The sequence below is a fragment of the Thamnophis elegans genome, chromosome Z (genome assembly GCF_009769535.1).
Source record: "Thamnophis elegans isolate rThaEle1 chromosome Z, rThaEle1.pri, whole genome shotgun sequence".
Lineage (NCBI taxonomy): Eukaryota > Metazoa > Chordata > Lepidosauria > Squamata > Colubridae > Thamnophis > Thamnophis elegans.
Genome location: NC_045558.1, coordinates 92824039 through 92849023, shown reverse-complemented (window position 1 = coordinate 92849023; position 24985 = coordinate 92824039). Strand labels below are relative to the sequence as shown.

At 38.5% G+C, this 24985-nt stretch overlaps 1 protein-coding gene across 1 annotated transcript; it reads left to right on the top strand.

Annotated features, from left to right (window-relative positions):
• The first annotated feature begins 2271 nt into the window (after window positions 1-2271).
• Window positions 2272-23058, top strand: PSMD11 (proteasome 26S subunit, non-ATPase 11). The gene is made up of 14 exons (XM_032235665.1): window positions 2272-2405; window positions 6126-6227; window positions 6692-6816; window positions 6948-7019; window positions 7613-7670; window positions 11408-11602; window positions 13779-13923; window positions 14853-14913; window positions 17012-17074; window positions 18275-18400; window positions 20075-20110; window positions 20471-20522; window positions 20849-20991; window positions 21093-23058. The coding sequence occupies exons 1-13, from the start codon at window positions 2315-2317 to the stop codon at window positions 20989-20991; spliced, it is 1269 nt and encodes a 422-aa protein (XP_032091556.1). The 5' UTR covers window positions 2272-2314; the 3' UTR covers window positions 21093-23058.
• Window positions 23059-24985: the final 1927 nt, after the last annotated feature.

Here is a 24985-nt window from a genome sequence, read left to right as displayed (position 1 = left end):
TATTGTCTGTGCATGCGTGCGTGTGTATGCATGCATGTTGGAATATAGTTTTATTATAGAAAAGATACTATACATAGAGCAGAGTGTATTGTATGATATATAAGTAGTCCTCAAATTATGACCATAATTGATCCCAAAATTTACATTGCTAAGTAAGACAGTTATTAGTAGGTTTTGCCCCATTTTCTGATCTTTCTTGCCACAGTTATTAAATGAACCACTGCAGTTGTTAGTTACACAGTTGCTAAATGAATCAGACTTCCCAATTGACTTTGCTGAGTATTTTGGTCACGTGACCATGGGGATGCTGCAACCATCATGTGAAAAACTGCCATAAGTCTCTTTTTTCTGTGCCATTGATTGTAACTTTGAACAGTTGCTATACCAATGGTTGTAAGTTGAGGACTACCTGCGCTAAACAATTATGGTAAGTGCAACAACTAAGCAAAATCTAGAAAACCACTATTTAATTATTCTTTATTGCCATGAAATCATTAGAGACTTTAGATCATTTCCTATATCTGAGTTGAGTCCTTAAGCTAAATTCTCATCTTAAAACCATAATTGAGCACAGTTGTTGAATGAATTTTGCTCCATTTTACAACCTTTCTTGCCACAGTTGTTAAGTGAATCTGGCTTCTCCATTGAGTTTGTCTGTCAGAAATTCACAAAAAATAATCACATGACCCCAGGACACCTCAACCATCATAAATATGAGTTGATTTCCAAGCATCTGAATTTTTAATTGTGTGACCATGGAGATGCTGCAAACGTTGTGTGAAAAACGGTCATGTCATTTTTTTCAGTGCAGTTGTAACTTCGAATGGCCATTAAATAAATTATTGTAAGTGGATGATTACATATAATTTAGATAATGGCAATCTACTTTGCAAGTCTGTAATAATTCTCAGATAATCTAAGCTAGTGGTGTCAAACTCATGACGACACTTCGTCACATGACATATCACAACTTTTCCCTTCGCTAAACCAGGGGTGGGTGTGATCAGCGCAAGACACATCCGGCTTGCAGGCCACGAGTTTGACACTCCGGATCTAAGCTTTGGGTAGCAAGTGCTATTAATGAGCACAGAAGCATTAAGTAAAAAATTCAAGCTGCCATGTGTTGGAAGAAGTGTCCTTCTGGCTTCAGTTCCAAGTGGGGAGAAAGACACTGGAAACATGGTGGCTGTTTGGAAAGATGGCTTTAATGGTAGACAGAATAACATGCCTTGAAGATGTTGGATGAAGAAAAAAAGGGGAGAGTTTTATACTCTCTCTGGGCTCTTGAATTTGAGCTTGTATTCTGATTGGTTGTCAGACTCCCATGGGGCCATGCAGGAGCAAATGTAGGCTGTCCTGAATCCCAGGCTTGGTTGAGCCTTGCTGGGTGATGTAATCTTCCCAGGTGGCATGTGATGAGATGGGTAGAGGGCTAATCCTAACATGTCCTGAGGAACATGTCTTAATTCCATCACTCTAGAGCTGAAGGGGGGGTGGGGGTTGCGGACAGGGAGCTGTAGGAAGCTGCTTCGTCTTTAAAAACAGATTTCTCCTTTTCTTAGCCAGGGAAATGTAATATTCTTCTAGCAGGGTGGGTGCTAACTTCCTATACATGAAAGCAATATACATATACTGTACACCTTTCTTTCACAGCAACTTGAATTTGATTTGCCTTCTGACTCTATGCAGTTTTAATTACGTGCCATGTAATTCTTAGTATCTTAAATTCTGTGGTCTAGCATCATAGATCTACTCTACTGAATTTCAAAACATTTGTGTTTCATTTAAAATAAATGGCTTTCCATTAAAACTTTTTTTCAAAAAAAAAGTTGGACTGGGGCTAAATCACTTGATTTTGACTTGAAATAGTGGTCTCTATTCTGGATTTATAAGGGATTCTGTAGAAACGTTTAGAAACAGTCCTATTTGAAATCAGTCTGGTTACAGCCGTTACAGAATGAGCAAACATCTAATAAATTTCAGTCAATTGCAGGTGTGTTTGTTTGTACCTAACAATGGGCGTATTCTGCGTACTTCTATGATGTTGAATTAGCGAAGAGCGTAGACAGCTTAACGCCTCCTCCCTCGCTTCACCGGTTTCCTAGTAGCAACAAGTAACCCGCTTGATTCCGAAGATGTTAATAAAGCACTACATATCCCAGCCAACACTGCTTCTTGGTGGGGTAATCATAGAGTTGTATCATTACAGCTTGACGCAGCAAAGTCGAAGGGGAGGAAGTGAGACAAGCAGTTTCCGGTGGAAATAAGGCCCTCTGATTCCGGCCGGCGTGAGTGAGCGAGTTTGGCTTTTAAGATGGCGGCTGCGGCGGGCTTGGAGTTCCAGCGCGCCCAGTCTTTACTGAGCACCGATCGCGAGGCCTCCATCGGCATTCTGCACTCCATAGGTGAGTTGGGCCGGCCCGAAAGGGGGAAACCGGCAGGTAAATCTGGCTGCCGAGGGTGCAAAGAGATTTGGTGATGATGGGCCTGTGGACGGGATAGGCTGGAACCGCTGCTGACTCACTGTGTGCAACCCCGAAGGGAAGCCGGATCTCCCGGGAAGGTGGGATTTGGAAACTGGGAGCCTTAGTGGGAAAGGTCTCTAAGATGCTCAGCGTGGCTTCGTGGGAAACGGAGAAAGCAAGTGGGGATCGGAAGACGGTAATCGCGTGGGGGGGGAGGGGAATGGAGCTGAGGCGAAGGTGGGGGTTAACAGGTGGCCAGGCGGTCTCTCTGACCTGCCTGCCCTCGTGGCTTTCATTCAGAAGAGGCGACTTAAAGATCAGAAGGTAAACCCGGCGGATTTGCCTGATAGGAATGGGTTTCTCTGCCGCTTTTCACCTGCTTTGTAGCCCTGGGCCAGTCAGGCTACTTTGTAACTTCCTAAGCGGGCAGTCGGGCCTGCTTCATTTACCCCATGTCACTTTTTCGACTCTCGGTTCCAAGGCGCCAAAGGTAATGAATGGCCGGGAGTGGACAGGGCGCCTTGGAGAGAAGCGTGTATGAGGTTCTGAAATGTAGGTTGATTTTCTGATGTGAGTGGAAAGTGGACTCTCGGTTACAGTTAATAGTAAGTGACTATATTGCACTTGCTTTGCTAGTGGTTTAATATGTTCATCATTCAGTATTTATATTGCAAGTTTTGACAGGCAGGTAAAGTCCATCATAATACATTTTAAAATTTTCACTTGTTGGTTGTGGAAAGCCAAGGCACTCTATTAATGAGTGTAAATTAATATACCCTGAATATTTTATTGATTCATTTTTAGTTGGGATTTTTTTTTAGGTAATAGTTTGCTTTTGATGGGATTGTCCTGCTACAGAATGGAAAAGGAGAAACATGTTCTAAGTAAAACTGAGGTGACTTTTTAAGGAGATGGAATGTTATATGGTGCAGAGATGGCACTAAGATGGGCAATGTGAAGAGTAAGAATGGTGGATCTAAAAAAAGGCTAAATTGGATGTAGAAAAAAAATGGCAAAGCAACATGAATAAAGCTATTGGTGTAGCATATGTTATATGTTCCTGATTTTTCCCTGTAAAGGTATTTCTGGTTACAGCTTGTCATGTTCCAGAAGTCCTCATAAGTAAATACAGATAGTCCTCAACATATGACCATAACAGAGTCCAATTTTTTTGTTGTTAAATGGAAATTTTAAATGAATTTTGCCCCATTTTACGACCTTTTGCCACATTAAGAGAATGATTGCAGTTGTTAAATTAGTAACACGGTTGTTAAGTAAATCTGGTTTCCCCATTGACTTTGCTTGTCAGAAGGTTGCAAAAGGAGATCACATGACCCTGGGATACTGCCACAGTTATAAATATGAGTCAGTTGTCAAACATCCGAATATAAATCATGTGACCATGGGTGATTCCTCAACAGTCTTAAGTGTGAAAAATGGTCGGAAGTCCCTTCTTTCTGTGCTGCTGTAACTTTGGTTACTAAATGAACTGTTGTGTGTCGAGGACTGTCTGTATATGGTGTGGAAATATCAGCTGCTGTTATTAAACAAGTAGCTACTATTCTTATGTCCATTTATGAGAGTGGTTAACTACAAAATTATATAAGATCTTGTTCTGATTTTAGAAGAACGGTCTTTGTAATGTTCTTATGTAAAAAGAATTTTGTTGAATTAATTATATAATTCTAAACACATTCCAGAAAGGTCTATGACAACTTGCCAGGGCCAACGCGCTGCAGGACAACTCATTCAGGACAAGAGTTACACTAATATTAAAGAAATAGTGGAATAGAATCATTAAAGAAAGGAGGCAAAAGGAGGGACAGAATGAAATGTAAATGGCAAAAATTAAAAGAATTAAATAGAAATTTTAAATTGTTTCCCAATGAGTTGTCCCACTGGGTGTTCACCATAGTGAGTTGTCTTGCAGCAAGGTGGCTATGGTGAGTTAGCCCATTCTGTTCCAGAAAGAGTAGGTTTTCCAAATCCAATAATAAGAGAAAATCCAATTGGCTATAACAAAGGTTATGTATGAGAGTCTCCCTTTTTTCTTCGGTGCAGATCTTCTTACACACCTATCTGAATAGTCTAATCCAATGATCTTCAACCTGTGGACTGGGGACCACTGGGAGACTGTAATGTTATCGCAGGGTGGGGTGGGGGTGTCTATGAAAGCTTGAAGAAATGTTATAGCAATAGCAGTTAGACTTATATACCGCTTCATAGGGCTTTCAGCCCTCTCTAAGCGGTTTACAGAGTCAGCATATCGCCCCCACAGTCTGTGTCCTCATTTTACCCACCTCGGAAGGATGGAAGGCTGAGTCAACCCTGAGCCGGTGAGATTTGAACCGCCGAACTGCAGATAACAGTCAGCTGAAATGGCTGCAGTACAGCACTCTAACCACTGCGCCACCTTGGCTCAAGATTTATGATTTAAATCTTGACTTAAGTCTTTGAGGGTGGGGTCTGTGCCCATGGTCTTCAGCTATAAAAGGTATTTAAATGTGGTCTGTGGTGAAGAAAATGTTGAGAGAACCACTGCTCTACTCCATACATTTCACATTTAACTTGATTTTCTGTAGAACATGCTGCTTGGTAACACAGTTAGACAGCATAACTTCCTCTCTTAGACAAAATAAATAAGTAAGGACATCTGCTTTAAAGGTTTTTTACTTTTGTGAGCATGCCAGCAGTGAAGAGATAAGGGAGATGAGTACACCAGAGGACAAACTGCTACTACCTTTGTTGTCCACCAAAAGTTCCCTGGTATTGCTTAGTGAATCCTGGTAGTAAGTTACTGGAATTTATAAAGAGACAACTGACTTAGGGAATTGGTTCCTATGCATTTTCACTGTGCTAGACAATGAATATTTAGCCTAGGACAAAATAAATTTTATGAGATTCTGATTTTTCTATTTAAAAAATTGGTTCAAAAATTAGTATTAATTTGGCTGTAACTTTGCTATTGGGAACTGTTGGTTCTTAAGAGTGTTTTAAGGTTGCAGACCCCTGTCTTAAGATGAAAAGAAGATAGAGTGGACTAATTCTGCCAATGAGCCTTTGTAAGCAATAGTAGATTATAGTGGAGATACGTGTTTTGTTTTGTTTTTGTTTTGTTTCAAGACAGTATATGATCTCAGTATTGCTAAAGAAAGTTGGATGATCTTTCAAGCAAGAAGTTTGTATTTCCTTCATGCCTTAAATTTGAACATTGCACTGGGCAGAAACAAGCTTACTGTATTGGCTTCTCTGAATAATAGTGGTTTTGTGTCTATTTGTTCATACAAATACATTAGCACTGATGACATATCTGTTTTCATGTTGAATATCTTTGTAATAAGACAATATACATTGTCTTATTTTCAATATCTAGTAACACATTCAAGAGTGTGGCGGATTCATTTCATTGTTGAGGACATATTTATGCTGATTCAAGTATTAACACCAAATGAGGTAACATCAAGCCCTTGTATAAATATTCTATGCTTTGAGCTGCCTCATCATGCAAAACTTTCTGCTCCTTTCCAAGACTCAACAATTTGTCAGGCATATGTTTTTGGCTTATAAGAAGCAAATTTAAAATGGAAGTTTGGGAGACTTGTAAACACTCTTTGATTTGACATATACCTCTTCTTTCATCAAAACCTTTTATTTTCCCAGTAAAACGTGATGTTCAAGAGAATGATGAAGAAGCAGTCCAAGTCAAAGAACAGAGCATTCTGGAACTTGGGAGTCTCTTGGCCAAGACAGGACAAGCCGAAGGTGAATCCTATGTTTAAAGCAATTTAATGGTCACATTACTAGCGATTTTTTTACAATTAGCATAAATGCTAGAATAGGATTTCAACTTGATTTTCATCAAAACATCAAACAATTTAAACATTCTTTCCTCCTCATCACCTTTCTCTATGTTAAATTATGATTTAAACATGGCTGGTTTCACACATTTCATAAAGCCATAAACTAAAAACACTGCCTAGGTGCAAATAATAATTAGGCAAAGTGACATTTCAATTACACATGGAGAAAGACCCCTGTAGTAAAACTGTAATGGAAATCAGAAGAAGTTTAAATTAATATGCCTTTTGTGTCTCAGATAACTGACTGCTAAAATCTATGTGTGGTCATTTTTTCTAGAATATGAACATAACCTTTTACAATGCATTCTGATAACAATTTCAGATCCTGAACTATATTTCTACTTGATTATTTTATTGTTAATATAGAGCTTGGAGGACTACTGAAGTATGTGCGTCCTTTTTTGAATTCCATTAGCAAGGCAAAGGCAGCTCGTCTGGTTCGGTCCCTGCTAGACCTATTCCTAGATATGGAAGCTGCAACAGGACAAGAGGTGAGACAATTGAAATTCAGGCATATCTCTGCAAATGTTCAGAGACAGTTTATGTAGAAAATGATATAATGACAGCAGTGATTGTGCAAATAGTAGAAAAAATAATTGAATAAATGTGGTCTTTCTTTTAGGTTGACCTATGTCTTGAATGCATTGAATGGGCCAAATCGGAGAAGAGGACATTCTTGCGCCAAGCTCTGGAGGTAGGATATGACATATGCCCGTTGTAGTTAATGGAATAATGCACAGTATTCTTTCCCTTGTTATTGGGTATGGAACCTGACATCCTATATGTCAATCTATTATACTCAAAACATTTGTTATTACTTTTTCTCTAGGTTCTTGACAGCATATTCTCAAGTAATAGTTTGGAGCATGATAAGCTTCCAAACTGATTCACATGTTATTACAGGCAATTTTCCTGCAGCTTATAATGCAAATGTATTTTTCTTCCTAAAGAGCTTTCTCAGATATGGTTGACCTAAGATTTTATCTTATAAGATTGTAAATGTGTTAATAAAATGGTGCTCCTACCTGCAAGGATTAACACATGCAGTTCCACGTAGGCCTTTAGTCCATGTTTCTATCCTTGCCATTTCAAAAACATTACTTCTGATTTCTTTTGTACTACTGTGGTTGTGTTTTATAATATGGGTTTTCTTCCTATGTTTTCTTGCCACTCCTAAAACATTTTCCCGAGAGTATTTCCTGGTTCATATTTTACACATTTTGGCTCTTAGATCAGTATTTAATCATCATAAGTTTTCACAACAATTCTTTACTTTTCTCCCTTTAGGCAAGGCTGGTTTCTTTGTATTTTGATACAAAAAGGTATCAAGAAGCTTTGCAGTTAGGTAAGTTGACTTCTGTAATCATCCCTAAAGTGACCCCAATGATTAATTATCATTATTCTAGGAATGTATACAATGGTGAATGCATGGAGCAGCTAGTTTGAGGTGATTTCTACATGAACTGAGAACATGTTTGATCTCAACATGAAATGAATTATCACTGTTTTTGATCTGGAAACAGTTTGAAAAATTTGTTAAAAACGGATGTGTTTTTAGATATGATGCAAGAAAGAAGAGATGGCAAAAATCAAGGCCAGTGAGGTTGGTAGAGGCTATGGGGAGATGGGAAGATCCTAGAAAAATTGGAGATGAGCAAGAGAGAGGGATACATTGCACTGGAAATTGCTAAGGGAAGAAAAAAGGTGATCTGCACCAGGCTTTGCCATATTTATCCCATAAAATCACTCCACAAAATATCATAACCCAGAAGTATTTCTCTTTTCTTTTTCTGCTGAACTACAGCCAATCCAAGATGGTTTGGTAAAATGTCCAGAACCCAATGTGTTTGTTGTAGGTTTGAAACAATATGTTCTTAATTTTTCAGATTCAGTTTATGAATAAATTCATAGTGACTTAGTTAAGCAACTGGAACTGCTGGGTTCTTCATGTTGTCAAGAATAATAAAATATCTTATTAATGGCTAATACCCTTAATTAGGCAGATAACTAAGGTATGTAGAAGCACACCACAATAGTAATGGGAGATTTTAACTACCCTGACATCAACTGGGAAACAAACTGCACCAAGTGGAAGATCCAACAGGTTCCTAATGAACCTAGCAGACAACTTTGTTTCCCGAAAAGTAGAGAAAGGAACAAGGGGATTGGCCATATTAGACTTAATTCTCACTAACAGAGAGGAAATGATAGAAGGTGTTGAAGCCATAGGAACCCTGGGGGCAAGTGACCATGCAATATTGGAATTCAACATTATGCAAATACAAGTAGTAGAACAAAGTCAAAGAGTCTTGGACTTTAAGAGAGCTAATTTCAATAAACTTAGAGCGCTTAGGAAGAATTCCATGGATGAGAATCCTCAAGGGGAAAACAACTCAAGAAGCTTGGGAAATTTTGAAAAATGAGATTACAAAAGCTCAGTCTAGCACAATACCAATGAAGAAGAAAAATAACAGCTCCCAAAAGAAACTAGCATGGCTGCATAAAGAACTCTCTAACAAATTGAAAGACAAAAAAGGTAAATATAAAAAGTGGAAAGGGGGGGACATAACTAAGGCAGAATATTAGCAAATAGCCCGAGCCTGTAAAGATGAAGTAAGGAAAGCTAAGGCTCACAATGAACAAAGGCTTGCCACAAAAGTAAAAAATAACAAAAAAGCTTCTTCCAACATGTTAAAAACAAGAAAAAAGTTAAGGAAACAATTGATCCATTGCTGGGAGAAAGTGGCAAGAAGGTGACAAGCAACAGGGACAGAACAGAACTATTTAACTCATTTTTTGCATCTGTCTTTACACAAAGGGATAAAACAGTCCAACCTATCAAAAACAGCAGCACAAAAATCAGATTAGGAACACAAATTGAAATAGGGAACAAAATGGTAAGTGAGCACCTGTCTACCCTAGATGAGTTCAAATCACCAGGACCAGACGGATTACAGGAACTGTACAGACGAGATCTCAGAACCCTGAACTATATCTTTCAGTGATCCTGGAGCACTGGGGAACTGCCAGAGGACTGGAAAAGAGCTGATGTGGTTCCTATCTTCAAAAAGGGGAAAAAATAGATCCAGGAAACCATAGACCTATCAGCCTGACCTCAATATCAGGAAAGATTCTGGAAAAGATAATTAAGCAACAAATTAGCGAACACATAGAAGTAAACAAACTAATAGCCAAAAGCCAAGATGGCTTTGTCAAAAACAGATCATGCCAGAGTAATGTTACTGCATTCTTTGACAATGTGACAAAATTAGTGGACCAGAGGAGTACCGTCGATATAGTTTACTTGGACTTCAGTAAGGCATTTGATAAGGTAGACCATAACCTACTACTAGATAAAGTAGAAGAATGTGGATTAGACAGCGTTCTCACCAGATGGATTCGTAACTGCCTGATCAACTGCACTCAACGTGTAGTCCTCAATGGAACTGCATCTACATGGACGGAAGTATGTAGTGGAGTACCCTGAGGCTCTGTTTTAGGCCCAGTACTCTTCAACATCTCATCAATGATTTGGATAAGGGGATAAGGGGAACTCATCAAATTTGCAGATGACACCAAACTGGCAGGAATAGCCAACACTCCAGAAGACAGGCTTAAGATACAGAAGGATCTTGACAAACGTGAACATTGGGCATTATTTAATAAAATGAAATTCAATGGTGAAAAGAGTTAGGCTACATTTAGGCAAGAAAAATGAAATGCACAGGTAACTTGGAGGGATCTTGGAGTCCTAGTGGACAACCATTTAAATATGAGCCAGCAGTGTGCAGCAGCTGCCAAAAAAGCCAACACAGTTTGAGGCTACATAAACAAAGGGATAGAATCAAGATCACGTGAAGTGTTAATACCACTTTATAAGGCCTTGGTAAGACCACACTTGGAATACTGCATTCAGTTTTGGTCGCCACAATGTAGAAAAGATGTGGAGACTTTAGAAAGTGCAGAGAAGAGCAACAAAGATGATTAGGGGACTGGAGACTAAAACATATGAAGAATGGTTGCAGGAACTGGGTATGTGTAGTTTAATGAAAAGAAAGACTAGGGGAGACATGATAGCAGTTTTCCAATATCTCAGGGGTTGCCACAAAGAAGAGGGAATCAAACTATTCTCCAAGGCACCTGAGGGGAGAACAAAAAGCAATGGGTGGAAACTAATCAAGGAGAGAAGCAACTTAGAACTGAGGAGAAATTTCCTGACAGAACAATTAACCAGAAGTTGCCTCCAGAAGTTGTGAATGCCCCAACACTGGAAGTCTTTAAGAAGATGTTGGATAGCCATTTGTCTGAACTGGTGTGACCCATCAAAACTGCGCTCGACTAAACCGTGCCCCATTAAACCGCGTCGCTGACGTCATCAACAAGGCGACAACAGCCAGCGCGGAGAAAGAAGGGCGCTTTAAATAGCGCTTTGAAAGCAAGCCGATTCAACTTAAGGTAAGGGTTAGGTTTAGGGTTAGGTTAAGGGTTAGGGTTAGAGTTACGTTAAGGGTTAGGGTTAGGGTTAGGTTAAGGGTTAGGTTTAGGTTAGGTTAAGGGTTAGGTTTAGGGTTAGGTTAAGGGTTAGGATTAGATTAAGGGTTAGGTTTAGGGTTAAGTTTAGGATTAGGTTTAGGGGGGCTAAGTTTAGGGTTAGGGGTTAATTTTAGGTTTAGGGTTTACAGCGTGCTTCTGTCTCCGCGCTGTTGTCGCCCTGTTGATGATGTCAGCTACGCGGTTTAGTCGGACACGGTTTAGTCGAGTGTGGTTTTGTGGTGGAACCCTGAATTGGTATAGGGTTTCCTGCCTAGGCAGGGGGTTGGACTAGAAGACCTCCAAGGTCCCTTCCAACTCTACTATTGTATTATATTGTATTTAGAAGCTTTGTGGATATACTGATACTGTAAAAGAGAAATGTTGGTTTTTGTATTTAATGTATTAGCTTTTTATGTGCTGTTTTCAGTCTTCCTACATTTTGATCAACTGATGTTTTAGACTTTTCTTTTTCTGATCAAATTAAAGGATTCAGAGGAAAGCCTTTAATATGGTATCTGTAAATGCCACCATCCACATTGTTTTTATCAGGCTCACAGCTTTTGCGGGAGTTAAAGAAGATGGATGACAAGGCCTTGTTGGTGGAAGTGCAACTATTAGAGAGCAAAACGTACCATGCTTTGAGCAATCTGCCAAAAGCCAGAGCAGCATTAACCTCTGCCCGAACCACAGCCAATGCAATCTATTGTCCACCCAAGTTGCAGGCAGCACTGGATATGCAATCAGGTAAAGCCTTATGCTTTTTTGTATTATGAATGCCTTCATTGATCTTGGGTCTTCAGTACTTGCACAATCAGAGAAATAAAATCCAGTGTTTTCAAGTCTTGAGTATCTGGATTATTTCAATCTGCAATATATCCCCAGCCACCTTGCTAGCTGTCCAGGACCATAAGAATTCTTGCATTCTTATAACAATCGGAGCACAAAATGGGAAAAGATTGGCTTATAATGTCATGCAAAACAAACTAGGTCACAGAAAAAAAAGAAAAAAAGCCAGTTTGGGATAGTCATTAAGGTGCTGGCCTAGAAACCAGAAGGTGGGGGTGGGGGAAATTCTCTAAGCATGAAAGTTGGCTGGATAACTTTGGGCCAGTCACTCCCCCTCAGTGTTTTACCTATATATTAGGCATGTTCACTACCTTGAGTTACTGTATTTTCGGACTATAAGACACTCTGGACTATAAAAACCTAGCTTTTGGGGAGGAAAACAAGAAAATAATATCTGCCTCCCAGCAATTTGCCTCTTTACAGCAAACAGCTTGGTCAGCTTCAGCCCAACCTGATTTAGCACAAGCTGCTAAAGCAGTTGGATCTGTCTCCCAGAATATCACCCATCAGCTGTTCCAGGCTACGGAGATCATCACCGCCATTGCCACCTATCGCCACTGCTGCTTCTGCGCACCCCATTTTTGGCCTCTGGTGTCCCATTTTCAGCCTCTGCGTGTCTCATTTTCGGCCGGTTCCAGGCAGCAGGGATTGCTGCTGCTGCTGCCTATCCCCACCGGCTGGAATGGGCCTAAATCAGGACACACAGAGGCCGAAAATGGGGTATGCAGATGCCAGAAATGGGGAATGTGGGGGCAGTGGCAGTGGCACCGGGTGACGCTGGTGCCAATGGGCGATGACGATCCCTGCAGCCTGGAACAGCTGATTGGTGGTATTCTGGGAGGCAGCTCAAACATCAATCAGCTGCTTGCACTAAATTAGGTTGACCAGGCTGTTTGCTGCAAGAAGGGAAATTGCTGGGAGGTGGAGGCCGAAGAATGGTGACCATCAGGTGGGTGAGGCTTTATAAGATGTGCAGACATTTCCACCCATTTGGGGAGGGGGGAGTGCATCTTATAGTCCAATTTTTTTTAATCTTATATAAAAACAGGATAAAAACCTAATACTAATATTGCAAAAATGTTTATAAGACAGAATCACACTAAAGCAGTCTGTCTAGGGAAAATTGTACTATGTACTGTATGTTCCAAAGATTATTGAATAATTATTGTAAGCTGAGAATATTTGATTTGAATGGTAAGTTAGTCCTCGAGTTACAATGGCAGTTGAGACAGAGATTGCCATTAGTAAGCAACAGCAACCATTATTAAGCAAGGGACTCATGACCATGACTTCTGACCATGACTTCTGATTACTTTGATTTTGCTTGTGAGAAGTAACAGGGAACATCAGAAATTGTGCTCACGTGATTGTGCCTTGCAGCAGTATTATAATTTCAGGCAGTACTGTGGGAACATTTTAGTGGCTAGAACTCAGAGGGTCCGTAATACGTCCCCTCCTTAAGAGCCATTGTAAGTTTGAGCAGTTGCTGAACGAATAGTGGTAACCCAATGACTGCCTGTAATTTCTGGATTTCTTGTAGCATTTTGAAAAGAATTGCTTTATTTTATTATTCATGCAAAATAGAAAAATGACCAATGTTTGAGTGATTACAGGAACAGATATGGTTTTTTATAAGTGTTTAGATGCAGTCATTAGCAATTAGTTACAGAACTGAATAGTTTGATAATGTTCTTTTGTTAAACTTTATCCTGAATTATACAGTTGAACATCACTTGATTATTTCCTTGACATGATTTCTGTGATTTAGCAGATACTTAATATAGTTGGTGTTGTTTTGAGTCTCATTCAATCTGCTATCAGAAAAGTTGGTGAAACTTTAAATATTGGAACAAATTATATCTACTATTTTGCATGAATATATGAAAATGAATTTTGTGAAGATTAGAAATTCTTTAGCTATATGCATAAATTTATGTTTTCTTTCCCTACCCCACAACAGGAAAGTTCAAGAATTTTCTGCTTAGAGAAATAAATAGGATTTGGCAGCAGTGTTTTCCCTTATCTTGTTCTCCAGTTACCTCTGTTATATTCTTTTTTATTTTCCCTTTAATAGGTATTATCCATGCAGCAGAAGAAAAGGACTGGAAGACAGCATATTCTTACTTCTATGAGGCATTTGAAGGTTATGATTCCATTGACAGCCCCAAAGCCATCACTGCGTTGAAGTATATGCTGCTGTGCAAGATCATGTTAAACTTGTATGTGATTTTATTGCATCAAATAGGGAATGCAACATGTACTTGTTTCCTTATTTTACACCTGCACAGAGGACAGTTGCTCTGATCATACCACAGGCTGCAGTTAATTAAACTCTTGTATGGATAAATTGATTTTCAAATCCTGATGGTGGCTGAAAAAATATGAACACAAAGGGGGAAAGAGGGGCAGGGATTAAAAGCCAGGAAAAGGAGCAAAGAAGGGTAGAATGTTTGCCTTTGTGTCCCATTTAGATTTTTCCATATTGGAATTGCGTTATCACTGGCAAAATATTACTTTTTTCAGCTGTGCTCTAAGAAACCTATGGGTGCTTAATAGAAGCAAACCCTTAAAAGTGAAAAGGCCACTATATTTGAGCTCCTTGCCATCTAACAGAATTGAGTGTCTTATAGTATGCTTTCCTAGTCAAAATATGATTTGGTCTAGGGAGTTAACTATTGAGAAAGCTGGAGGTTCTTGAAATATAACTTGTTTACTTTTCATTTCTGACAGCTAAGAGAAAGCAAAGGTTCTCTTGATTTTTCTTCCGCATGGTGAATGGCATTTGAAAAAGGAAATCCTAGAAACATTTTGTCCAATCCCTTATATCAATGCTGTTATTTTGTTCTTGATGTCAACATTTGGTTTGTAGTTTCATGTATATTTCTTGATTTTTTTAAAATTATAACTCTGGCATTTCCAGTGTCTACAAGCAAAAGTTACTCTTTATGCCTGGAGTCAAAAATATTCAAATAGCTGGTTTCTTTTTTTCTTGATTATCTTTGGTTCATGCTTATTTGGCATTCCCTTAAATATATTAATATAAAATTGATTGTAGAATGCAGATTTTTCTGGAAAGCAATGATTATATGGTGAGGTACTTTTGTAGGCTGAATTCATGGACTCAATAAATATCTATGCTTTTTTATAGACCTGAGGACGTGCAGGCATTGGTGAGTGGGAAGCTTGCATTGCGGTATGCAGGCAGGCAGGTATAAAAATCCTGAACTACTATTCTTTGTTCCTGAAATGTTTTCCAATCCTTGTTGACTTTTTAATCCTGCTCAAAACAGTTAGCTACTAATTTGTTCTACTCCTAGCAGTATTTTATGACATGTCTTTTATGCATCCTGAGTGGTTTGGGAGCCAATCAATTTGCATTTGTTCCCACCTGAATGGAGAAAGATGGGTCAGCAGCATTAATGATGTGATTCATCAAAATGGGCTTATGATCTTATATCGTTGGATTACTGTCTTTGAGCCAATTGAATTGGGAGGCTGGTAGCCTTGACTGTCTGTGGTGTTGATGCATCAGTTTCCTTTTGTCCCCTTTCGTGGTCTGAGTCAGAGAAGTCAAAATGGATCAGATCTCATACAGATTGGCATGATTAAAGCAAATTAGACCACTTTGGACTTGTTAAAGTGTGAAATATTTCCCTGCTTTGATGAGGGAGTTAAATTGTAGGGCTCTTGAGATTTATAAAGGCTTTCTGCATTGTTATCAAATTCAAGGATACCAAGTCAGTGTTTTGGCGGTTGCATCCATTATTTCTAGTTTTTAAATTCATTGTATTCTCAGTATTTTTTTCTCACAGTTAGGTCCAGAAGAATTAATTACTACTGTTTCTAAGGCCTCATCTGCAACATGTTTTTGGCATTATTTTAGGAGTATTATTTCAACTTTGTCTTGACAAGAATGCTAGGGTTACTGGTTGCTGTGGTTTTTATAATTTGGCATGCTGCCCTTGGCATTGGGTAAGATAATTTCTGCTCAGGGTAATGGATTGAATGCACTCCTTTTTTCATCCTGAAAAATGCAGAGTTGATATATCTGAAAAATGCCCCTCAAAGTGCCCAAAACATGAAGGAATTGTAATTGATTAAATGACAACAAAATAATTTGATATCCTGCCACAGTTGGTTATTTTGAACAGCAAACAGCACTTTGAAAAATAGCGGCTAAATGCTAGAATATAGTAATAGATTTTCTAGTAAGCCAGCACCCACTATTAATTCTATTAAAGTGTAAATTTAAACAACTTGATTCATTTGAATTGTATAAAACTGTGTCTGTTTAGATTTCTTTTGAGCTGTCCACTGCTAAGTGGCAGTCTTTTAAGCTTCTGTGGAAACTGCTAATCTATCTGCAACTTTTGCCCAAGAGTTTCAAAAGCTGTTTTTTAAGGAATCCATATTCTTGTTTATAGATGGTTAATATTCGAAGATAAAAATTACTGTTCGGACAGTCAGTAGGCATCTTCTGGCAACAAGGTCTGTTCAAATTGTACGAATTGTTGCTTCAGGATGAAAGCTAAAGAAGCATTCTGATCACCTGTTTCCTTGTTTATAAGAGGAAGACAGCTCTAGAAATGCTTGTCTTTTAAGTTCTATTTCCAAATCCCAATTCAGATGGTCATATATATTTGAGGTGTGAATAAAGTCAGATTTGTCTTGTTAGTTTTATTTACAATTTTTGTCCAGCATAATCATTTTGTCTTCTTGATTTAGGTAAAATATGGACTTCTTCTGTTGTATAGGGGAGGTGATTTTGTCTTTTATCTTCAGAGGTTAAACTGGATTAAATTCAGTATTTCAGGGTAGTATAGCTATCTAATCTTCAGGGGATAGTTAACACTGAGTAACAGATTTAAATAAAATAAGGATAATATAGATAAAATGAGAAAAAGCAAATTGATTCTCCTTTTGGTTCACCAGAGCCAGTTTCCCACTTCCAGTCCTAGTTTGCACTTCTATATTTTAATGAGTTTAGATCCCGATGGATGGATTTGAGTTGCATTGACTCCTTGGATGCTTTCAGGTACTTCATTATCACAACCTAAATCTCCATTTCCACATTGAAGTCATTTTGTCTGGACAGTTTTTCAAAAACATAACTCAATACTTCTGTGATTTAACAAATGTGTGAGTTAATGAGGGTAGAAGAATCAAAGCAGTCGTAGTATTTTGATCCAAGTATCCTTCCTGAATTACATTCTATCCAACTTAATCAATTTTCTCATATGAGAATACAAGCAATATTACTATCTAAAGGTTCAGAAGAATGTAAGTATTGGCTCTACTGTTTTACAGACAGAAGCACTGAAATGTGTAGCTCAAGCCAGTAAGAATCGATCACTGGATGATTTCAAAAAGGTAAGCAGCAATAATAAGGAAAATGGGTTGAATATCTTTGGATTAGATTAATTCTTAGACTTAGAAAAGGCACCTCTACACTGAAAAGCAAAAAAAAAGAGGGGGGAGATGTCTTCCCTATACTCAGTTTTTGGGTCTTCAAGATACACTTTTCAAGGTCACATTTTCAGTTGTTAAGACCTTAAGTCAAAGGTCTGATTTCTTCAGAAGATGCATTTTAGGTTGCAGATTTTTTCTTCATTGAAAGTCAGAAAAATCAATAACTTGGATCCTGCTATTGTATGATAAGTCAAAGCATGTGACAGTGAAAATATTCTGAAGATAAACCAAAGCCAACTAGAAAAACTCTTGGAACAGAAAGAAAAAAATGTAACTTCTGTTGCTAGGAAATAAAGTACTATGTTCAAATATTTCCTTCAAATGTTTACCTCTGTATATATCTTGGGAGAGTGTTGAATATCTTGATTTGCATAACTAATCAGAATTCAGGCTTATTTACAAAATTAAATTTTAGTTTGATTAGGGCTACTTCTGTATGAGAAGCCATTTACAGCCAAAGTGGAAATGATGCTTTTAAGAAAGCATGGGAATGTTTGCTATCCCTCTTTATATCTCCATAAAAAGACGGCAACATATTCATTGATACCTACATTCCCTTCAAGGTGCTATTTTTCCTTCAGTTCTGAACAAAAATGCATCACTACCTAGGAATACCATATGGTTGCTGCAAGAAATGAAAAGACCAAGTGCCTAATGGATGCTCATAGGTCTGTGTATTTTTAGTGAATGTTATTTTCATTAGTCAGATAATAATTTCAGTCCTATAAGTAATTTAAAAAGAATTACAGTTTTTATTCTAAATATAGCTATAAATGATCTGCAGGATCCAGTCTGGGTCAGTGACCGGGATCAGAGGTTTAGTCTTCCTAGCTTTTTAACTTGTGCTGGAGCCCATTTTCAGGGAACCTCTCTCTACCAGGAAAAAAACCCCACACATTTCAGTAGAAAAAAACTTCCCTGAAGATGGGCTCCATCTTCAAGTCCCCATCACAAGTCCAAAAACTTGGAAAACTGAACATCTGGCACTGGTGACTGACCCAGATTGGATTTGCAACATTATCCCAACTTCAGGTAACCTAGTCAGAATGGTAGTGAAATAGTCTCCTGCATTCAGTAATGATTGAACTTGATCTGCTACAGGCACTGAAAGATTATAAAATGGAACTCAGGGATGACCCCATCATCAGCACTCATTTGGGCAAACTGTACGATAACTTATTGGAACAAAACCTCATCCGGGTTATTGAGCCTTTCTCCAGAGTGCAGGTAAAATGTTTCTGTAGAGCTACCCATGCCATTTTTCTGTTTCTCTTAAGTCATGGTTTTATCTCTCTCACCATTAAACTGGGCATTAAAAGTTTATTTTAAAACATTGACATTTTCACATAAAAGTAATCCAAGATTTGCTTTACATCTTTTAAATATCTGTCTTGTTGAACAAGTTAGAGTCTCTTAATTATGTCTTATTTAGCCAATTCTGATTTGCCTTCTTTCTGCTTCTTTTGGATGGAGTACAAAACCAAACTGGGACTAAACTATTATTGTGACCTCAAACAAAATGACAAGCCCTGGTTAAAACAGGGAAGGATTTGTAAACTTGGAGCATTGTATTGTGGTTTATTATATTTATAAAAAATCATGTTTTTTCCCCCTTATATTGTATTTTTATTTATTTGATTGTTTTGGTCATCATGCTAAACATAGTATGACATAGTATTTTAGAAGAAAAGATATACTGTATATACTCGAGTATAAGCCTAGTTTTTCAGCCCACTTTTTGGGCTGAAAAAAAGCCGCCTCGGCTTATACTCGAGTCAGTGAAAAATTTGCCCGAAATGGAGGAGAAAAAGGGGCGGGGCCATGCCGCTGGGTGACACTCGTGAATGGCCCAGTGCCCCTGTGAGTTTCCCCTCCCTCTGTGTCAGTTTGCCGCGCAGCGCGCACCGCACCATCCCCCCTCCTCACGTTCTAATGTAATGCAGGGCTGCCTTACGATTCCCCTTCCTCCCCCTCCTGCCGCTCTGCAACGATGTCCCACCTCCTCCTTGTTATGGCAAGCAGCCACATAGCGATGTCCCACCTCCTCTGGTACAGTGATCCAATGATAGGAATCACTGTGCCGTGTGTCATAGGAGGCGGGACATCGCTCCCGCGGCTGCACGGGACATCATCATCACAGCGGGACATCAGCATCATGAGGTGAGTGAAGTATTTCATTGAATACACCGCTAGTTTACTGTTTTTCTTTGAAATAAATATTCAAAAACATTATTGGTATCTATTTTTATTTTTGAAATTTACCGGTAGCTGCTGCATTTCCCACCCTAGGCTTATACTCGAGTCAATAACTTTTCCAGTTTTTTGTGGTAAAATTAGGTGCCTCGGCTTATATTCGGGTCGGCCTATACTCGAGTATATACGGTATATGCATAAATAAAATAATAAAATAATTTTGTTTAAGCCGGGCGATTTTGAAATTTTCTGTACACAATTTAGGACAAAAGTAGTACAGAAAGAAAAAATCGGAAGATTCAAAGTTAAAATTATGTAGAGATTAAGGAAGGTAAACTTGACAGATCCATTGTAATATCCATTAGCAAGGAGAAAGCATATATTAAGTCTACAACAAGCAGAAAATATCTGGAAAAGACTCAGACAAATACCTCCCTAATTCACATGAACATAAAAAGGCAATGAGGTATAGCACAATCAAATATGTAAGATTCCGTTATTATAACTACTCTTAATATAAGTTGTTTTAGCCTTCTATGGAGTGGATTCTTGACCTGGTCTATCTGGTAAGGCTGATAATTTCACACAATCAATTGTGTGAATGCAGTGGTAGAGGCAAATAGTGTGAAGATTAACTCCATATTGACTGTTTCTATCAAAAAAAAATAGCACTTCCTCATTGTGGCCCCATCTTATTTTCTTTTGCAGATTGACCACATATCTAGCCTTATCAAGTTATCAAAGGTAAGAGCTTAAATATAGTTGTCTCCATAATGCTATTTTCAGTCATTTTTTGTTTCAATGTCAATTACAGTTGTGGGGAAAAATCACATTTTCTTAAGCAGCAGAAGTGATATAATAAGAAATTCCAAATTCAATTTAATGAAAAGAAAAAAGAACTTAGGAAGCCTGAAATACTGTAACCAGACACTAGTAGAACTCAGCTGTATTGCTAAGCAGATATTCATGGGTTGAACTGTGAGGATTTTGGCAACTGTTTCTTTGAAATAAGTAGTGGAAAATAACTTTTCAAGGGAAAAAAGGAAAGCATTGTTCTAAGCAAGGAGCATTCTCTCACTTGAATGTTTCCTGGTTCAATTTCAGGCAGATGTGGAAAGAAAGCTCTCTCAGATGATCCTGGACAAAAAATTCCATGGTGAGTCAATTCTCAAGAAAAGAGTTTGTTTCTGCCCTTAGTAATATTTGATGGTATTTTTTTCTGAATAAATATGATGTACCTCAACAAGCATTAACAATATAATATAGATTGAATTATATTGAGGAATTCCCACAACTTGTAGGGTTTTTCCTTTATCTTTAAAAGTTTTGCATTTGGAATCTATAGAGTTGGGGTATGATTTTTATTTATTAAGTACGTAATCCTACTCTGGTCCTTTGAAGTCTGTCAAAATTAAAGTAGAACATTCTGTGTTGGAAATGTAAGTTATCCAACAATCTTAATTGAAACTTTTCTCTCATCAGGGATTCTTGACCAAGGGGAAGGTGTCCTGATTATTTTTGATGAACCACCTGTAGACAAAACATACGAAGCTGCCCTGGAGACCATTCAGAATATGAGTAAAGTAGTGGATTCATTATACAACAAAGCCAAGAAGCTAACATAGGTGAGCGGGTTCTTACAGCCCATGGTTAAAACGGTAACAGATTTTACAGAAGGATTGTGCTATTGAGTGATATGTCTCCATCTTTTTTTTCCCCCTTGCAGAGTTGAAAACTGTTGGCTGTTTGCAGCGTTGGTGCGTGAAACCTTTGGGGGGTGGGTGGAACAAAAGGCTTAGAAGACGGTGGGGGTTTTTTGGGTTCCCCATGCCCCTTTTGCTCTCCTCCTCACTTAAAAAGTTTAAGACAGCCTTCCCCAACTAAGTGGCCTCCAGATGTGATGGAACTACAGGTCTTTCAATTCCTAATCAACATAGCCAGGGATTCTAGGATTTGTAGTCCCAATATATCTGGAGGCCACCAGGGTAGGGAAGGCTGTTTTAAGACTTCCTCATCTGATCCATCTTGTCTATACAATTGTGTGTTCCAGTTTCCATGTAACCTTTTATCTGCTGAACTTTGTACTGGGATGGGGAAATAATGTTAAAAAGAAAAAAGAAATGTTTCAGGGGTGGGGGGAAGGGAAGCAGTGGCAGCATCCTAAATAAAAGGAGTGATGCATATGCTACCTTTAAAAATGAACCTGCTTTTCATTTTCTTGAAGGTGGCAAAGGGATAGGCCAAGATGTCTTGTAAGTCACAAGAACCCAGCCACACAAAATTCCTGCATAGAAGTTATTTCTTGTGTGCATTGTGTCCAACATGATTGTCCACAGGTGTACATGCATTGGGTAATCAAGGTTGATTACTGCAGCTAAGCATGTGCCCAAGTAGCAAATGTCCATGGGTGCATGTTGGTTTCCCACAAACTCCTTCCATAGCATTGTGTTCTATGTAGGAATTTTGTCATCTGTAAAGGGTAAAATTAGAAATTGGGAGCTATATTAACTTTGTGTTCAGAATTCAGGAATCAGAATGGCTAAGCCACATCAATGTTCACACTTATTGAAGAATCAGTAAAAAAAAATGTTACAGGTCTCTGTCATCCTTAAGTGCCCCATCTACAATTCTAAGGCCTTATCACAAGGGGCCTGCTTAAAATACAGTTTTCCATATTAGAAAAAGGGCAGATAATAGCCACTCTTGAACAGTGGTATTCAAGGTTTCCTGATTCTGCACTGCATGCTTTTTTTTAAAGGCTAGAATGTACTTGCCTTTTAATTTTACAAGATATGCCATTGAAAGTACAATTGAGCTTCTGTTCCTAATTGTTTATTTTTTAAAAAAAACAACAGTACATGGGTTTTGACGGAAGGCTGGTTTGGGCCATCCAGAGGTATTTTTAACCTTTGTTCCATTTCCCGAGCATCAAGAATAAAGCTGCCCTTTGAGGGTGAAGGCATGGCTGCATATTACACTACCCATGTGGCTGCTATCTGAAACTGCATTCTTCTGTTACTATGCCAGATACCTAAGGGGATTTACTGAAGAACAGATTTCCTAAATTTTACCATACTGTCATTTCAGCAGTGAATTTCATCATAGTCTGTGTTAAGAATCAAGCAACTAGTTGCTCCAATACCAAATTAATCTGACTACTAGATATAATGGTGGAGCAAGTAATAATTATTGAATTTTTTGGCAGCCTATTTTTTACAATGGTAAGAGGGATCCCTGCCTGCTCCACTATTACTTCCAGAAAGCAATTATTGGCCATAAACATTTCATCAGGGAGAGGGAAGATCTTTTCAGAGGCAACCCTGCAGCAAAAGTAAAGTAGCCTTCTAACTCCTAGTGCCCACAAATTACCTTGGAATTCAACTCCAGTAATTCCAAGCTGGCATGGTCTGAAGAGCCGGGGGTAGGGTGGGGGATCCTAGAATGAAGAAGACTGGTGTAAATGATTTGCCTCTTAAAACTCTCTCTATTCAAATCTAGAGGAACTTTAGAGTGGTGGTTTTGTGTGGGAGAGACGACACTCTTCACCCTGGTGTTTTGTCATTGAATAATGAAGTTATATATAAGGTGTTGCTTGACATACGAGTAGTGTAACCTTCCACATCATTGCCCTCATCTTCCATTTTCTTTCCCTGCTTTCTCATAATTATTTTGTAAGCTTGCTTCTCCTATGCCACAATGTTTTTGCATACGCATGACATCTCTTAACTGGCTGTATCTACCCCTCTTTTTTCATGCTGCTTTTCTCTTTATTTTTTTTCTTTTGTCTACTTAGCATTTTTAAAGTTTCATTCTGTGTCAGCCAATTCAAATATTCTGGGGAGAGGTGGGTTTGGGTTTTTTGTTTTTGTTTTGGTCTTGGGGGAGGGTTTGGCACCATGAATTTCAAAATGTACAAATGGTTCACGCTAACACACACCAGGTATATCTGATGTTCAGATGGCATACAAATAAAAAATATTCTTTTTCAAAAAGAACCTGTCTGTTGTCATTGGCTACAGAGGCACAAATGTAAACTCTTGATGGTATCAATGGCATGGTGACTCAGTCCCTATCATTATTAATCTCCATAATACGTTGCCTTAGTAAGATTGTTCTCTTTATAATTATTCATTACTAAAATCAGTCAATCAGATAATTCACTCCATCCTACTTCATGTGATCTCGCTAGATCTTGTCTGAATATGGAAGCATTTTATTGCACCTTGTCAGCAATAGGACAATCTTCTGGAGAAAACCTACTATCTGAATATGTTAAGTGAGAATTTTGAGTTGTAAAGTCTTAATCAGCAACACCAGTCATGTACTTGCAAGTAGCCACTTTGCACCTCTAATCTTATACAAATTCAGTAAATAGCCATAGGTTAAAATTTATCCTTACATTCTACCCCCCTCTGCATAGTATCTGTAAAGAATTGTTGATTGCATATAAAGTGCAATATAATTGAAGGGACTATAACAGAAGTAAGCATTAATTCAAAAACATTGTTTAGCTGAAAATAGCTAAAGACAGGGGTGTCAAACTTACGGCATCACAGCACCATCACGTGATGTATCGGGACTTTTGCCCCTTCGCTAAATTGGGCATCGGCGTGGTCAGCACATGACGCACCCAGCCTGTGGGCCATGAGTGTGACAGCCCTGGCTAAAGGGATGATGCTATCGATGTTGTGGAAAACTTAAATGCCTTCTCTAGAATTTATCAAATGTGTAGCCTGTGGGGATGGTCGAAGTGTAGAATTGGATCAGGGACTATTTTAAAAAAAGTCTTCTATGAAAATTCTTTAGTTTATAGAAATTTTATAGTTTTATTTACATGCTTTGTCTTTATAGATTTTGTTTCAGAGAAAGCTTTAACACCAACCTGTAGTACTTAAAAGTGACTTATTTACATTTTGAGATTTTTATTCTTTCCGTCCTTTCATGTTGAGGTACTTCAGAAATGAGCTAGCTCTAATGCAAATACTTATTTATAATTATAAATAATTAAATTTTTCCATAGCATCATAGCCTGTGCTTGCTGTCTTAATACCAGTATCAGTTTTTCACATCAACTATGAAAGCTTGTTTACAACCTTTATGGTGGTCAGTTGTGTATTATTGGTTGCAATATCTGAAGATTTACTTTTTTTAAAATATCCCATCTTGATAATGTGTGTGTGTGTGTGTGTGTGTGTGTGTGAGAGAGAGAGAGAGAGAGAGAGAGAGAGAGAGAGAGAGAAATACCACTCACACATCATCACAAAATCTCCAGAACCGTAAAGCTTACAAACTTCAAGTCCACCTCCCTCCCCTTCAGTCCTCTTCTGAACCTTTACACAACCTTCTCACCCACCAGCATCAAATGAGAAAGCTCTTCTTTTCTGCTGTCCGGAAGTACAATGTTTCCAAATGACATATTTTGGAGCCAGAGAGGTGAAGGAGGGAAATTTTATACCAACATTCAAAAGTGCAAGGGCAGGCCTACCACAGGATAGGGAGTATCATGGCGGGGCCTCAGCACCAGCCTTCATTTCTCCAGATGTACTTTGTTGGTGATGATGACATCCGTTGTGGAATCTACCCAGGTGTTAATCCACAACTGGTTAGCCAACTGCAGAA

What these genes read in the sequence shown, in the direction of transcription:
- PSMD11 (XM_032235665.1), top strand. Translation starts at nt 2,315, where the DNA reads ATGGCGGCTGCGGCGGGCTTGGAGTTCCAGCGCGCCCAGTCTTTACTG. An exon ending in AGCACTGGATATGCAATCAG is followed by an intron (nt 11,603 to 13,778) that starts GTAAAGCCTTAT and finishes TCCCTTTAATAG; the next exon opens with GTATTATCCATGCAGCAGAA. An exon ending in TGCGGTATGCAGGCAGGCAG is followed by an intron (nt 14,914 to 17,011) that starts GTATAAAAATCC and finishes ACTGTTTTACAG; the next exon opens with ACAGAAGCACTGAAATGTGT.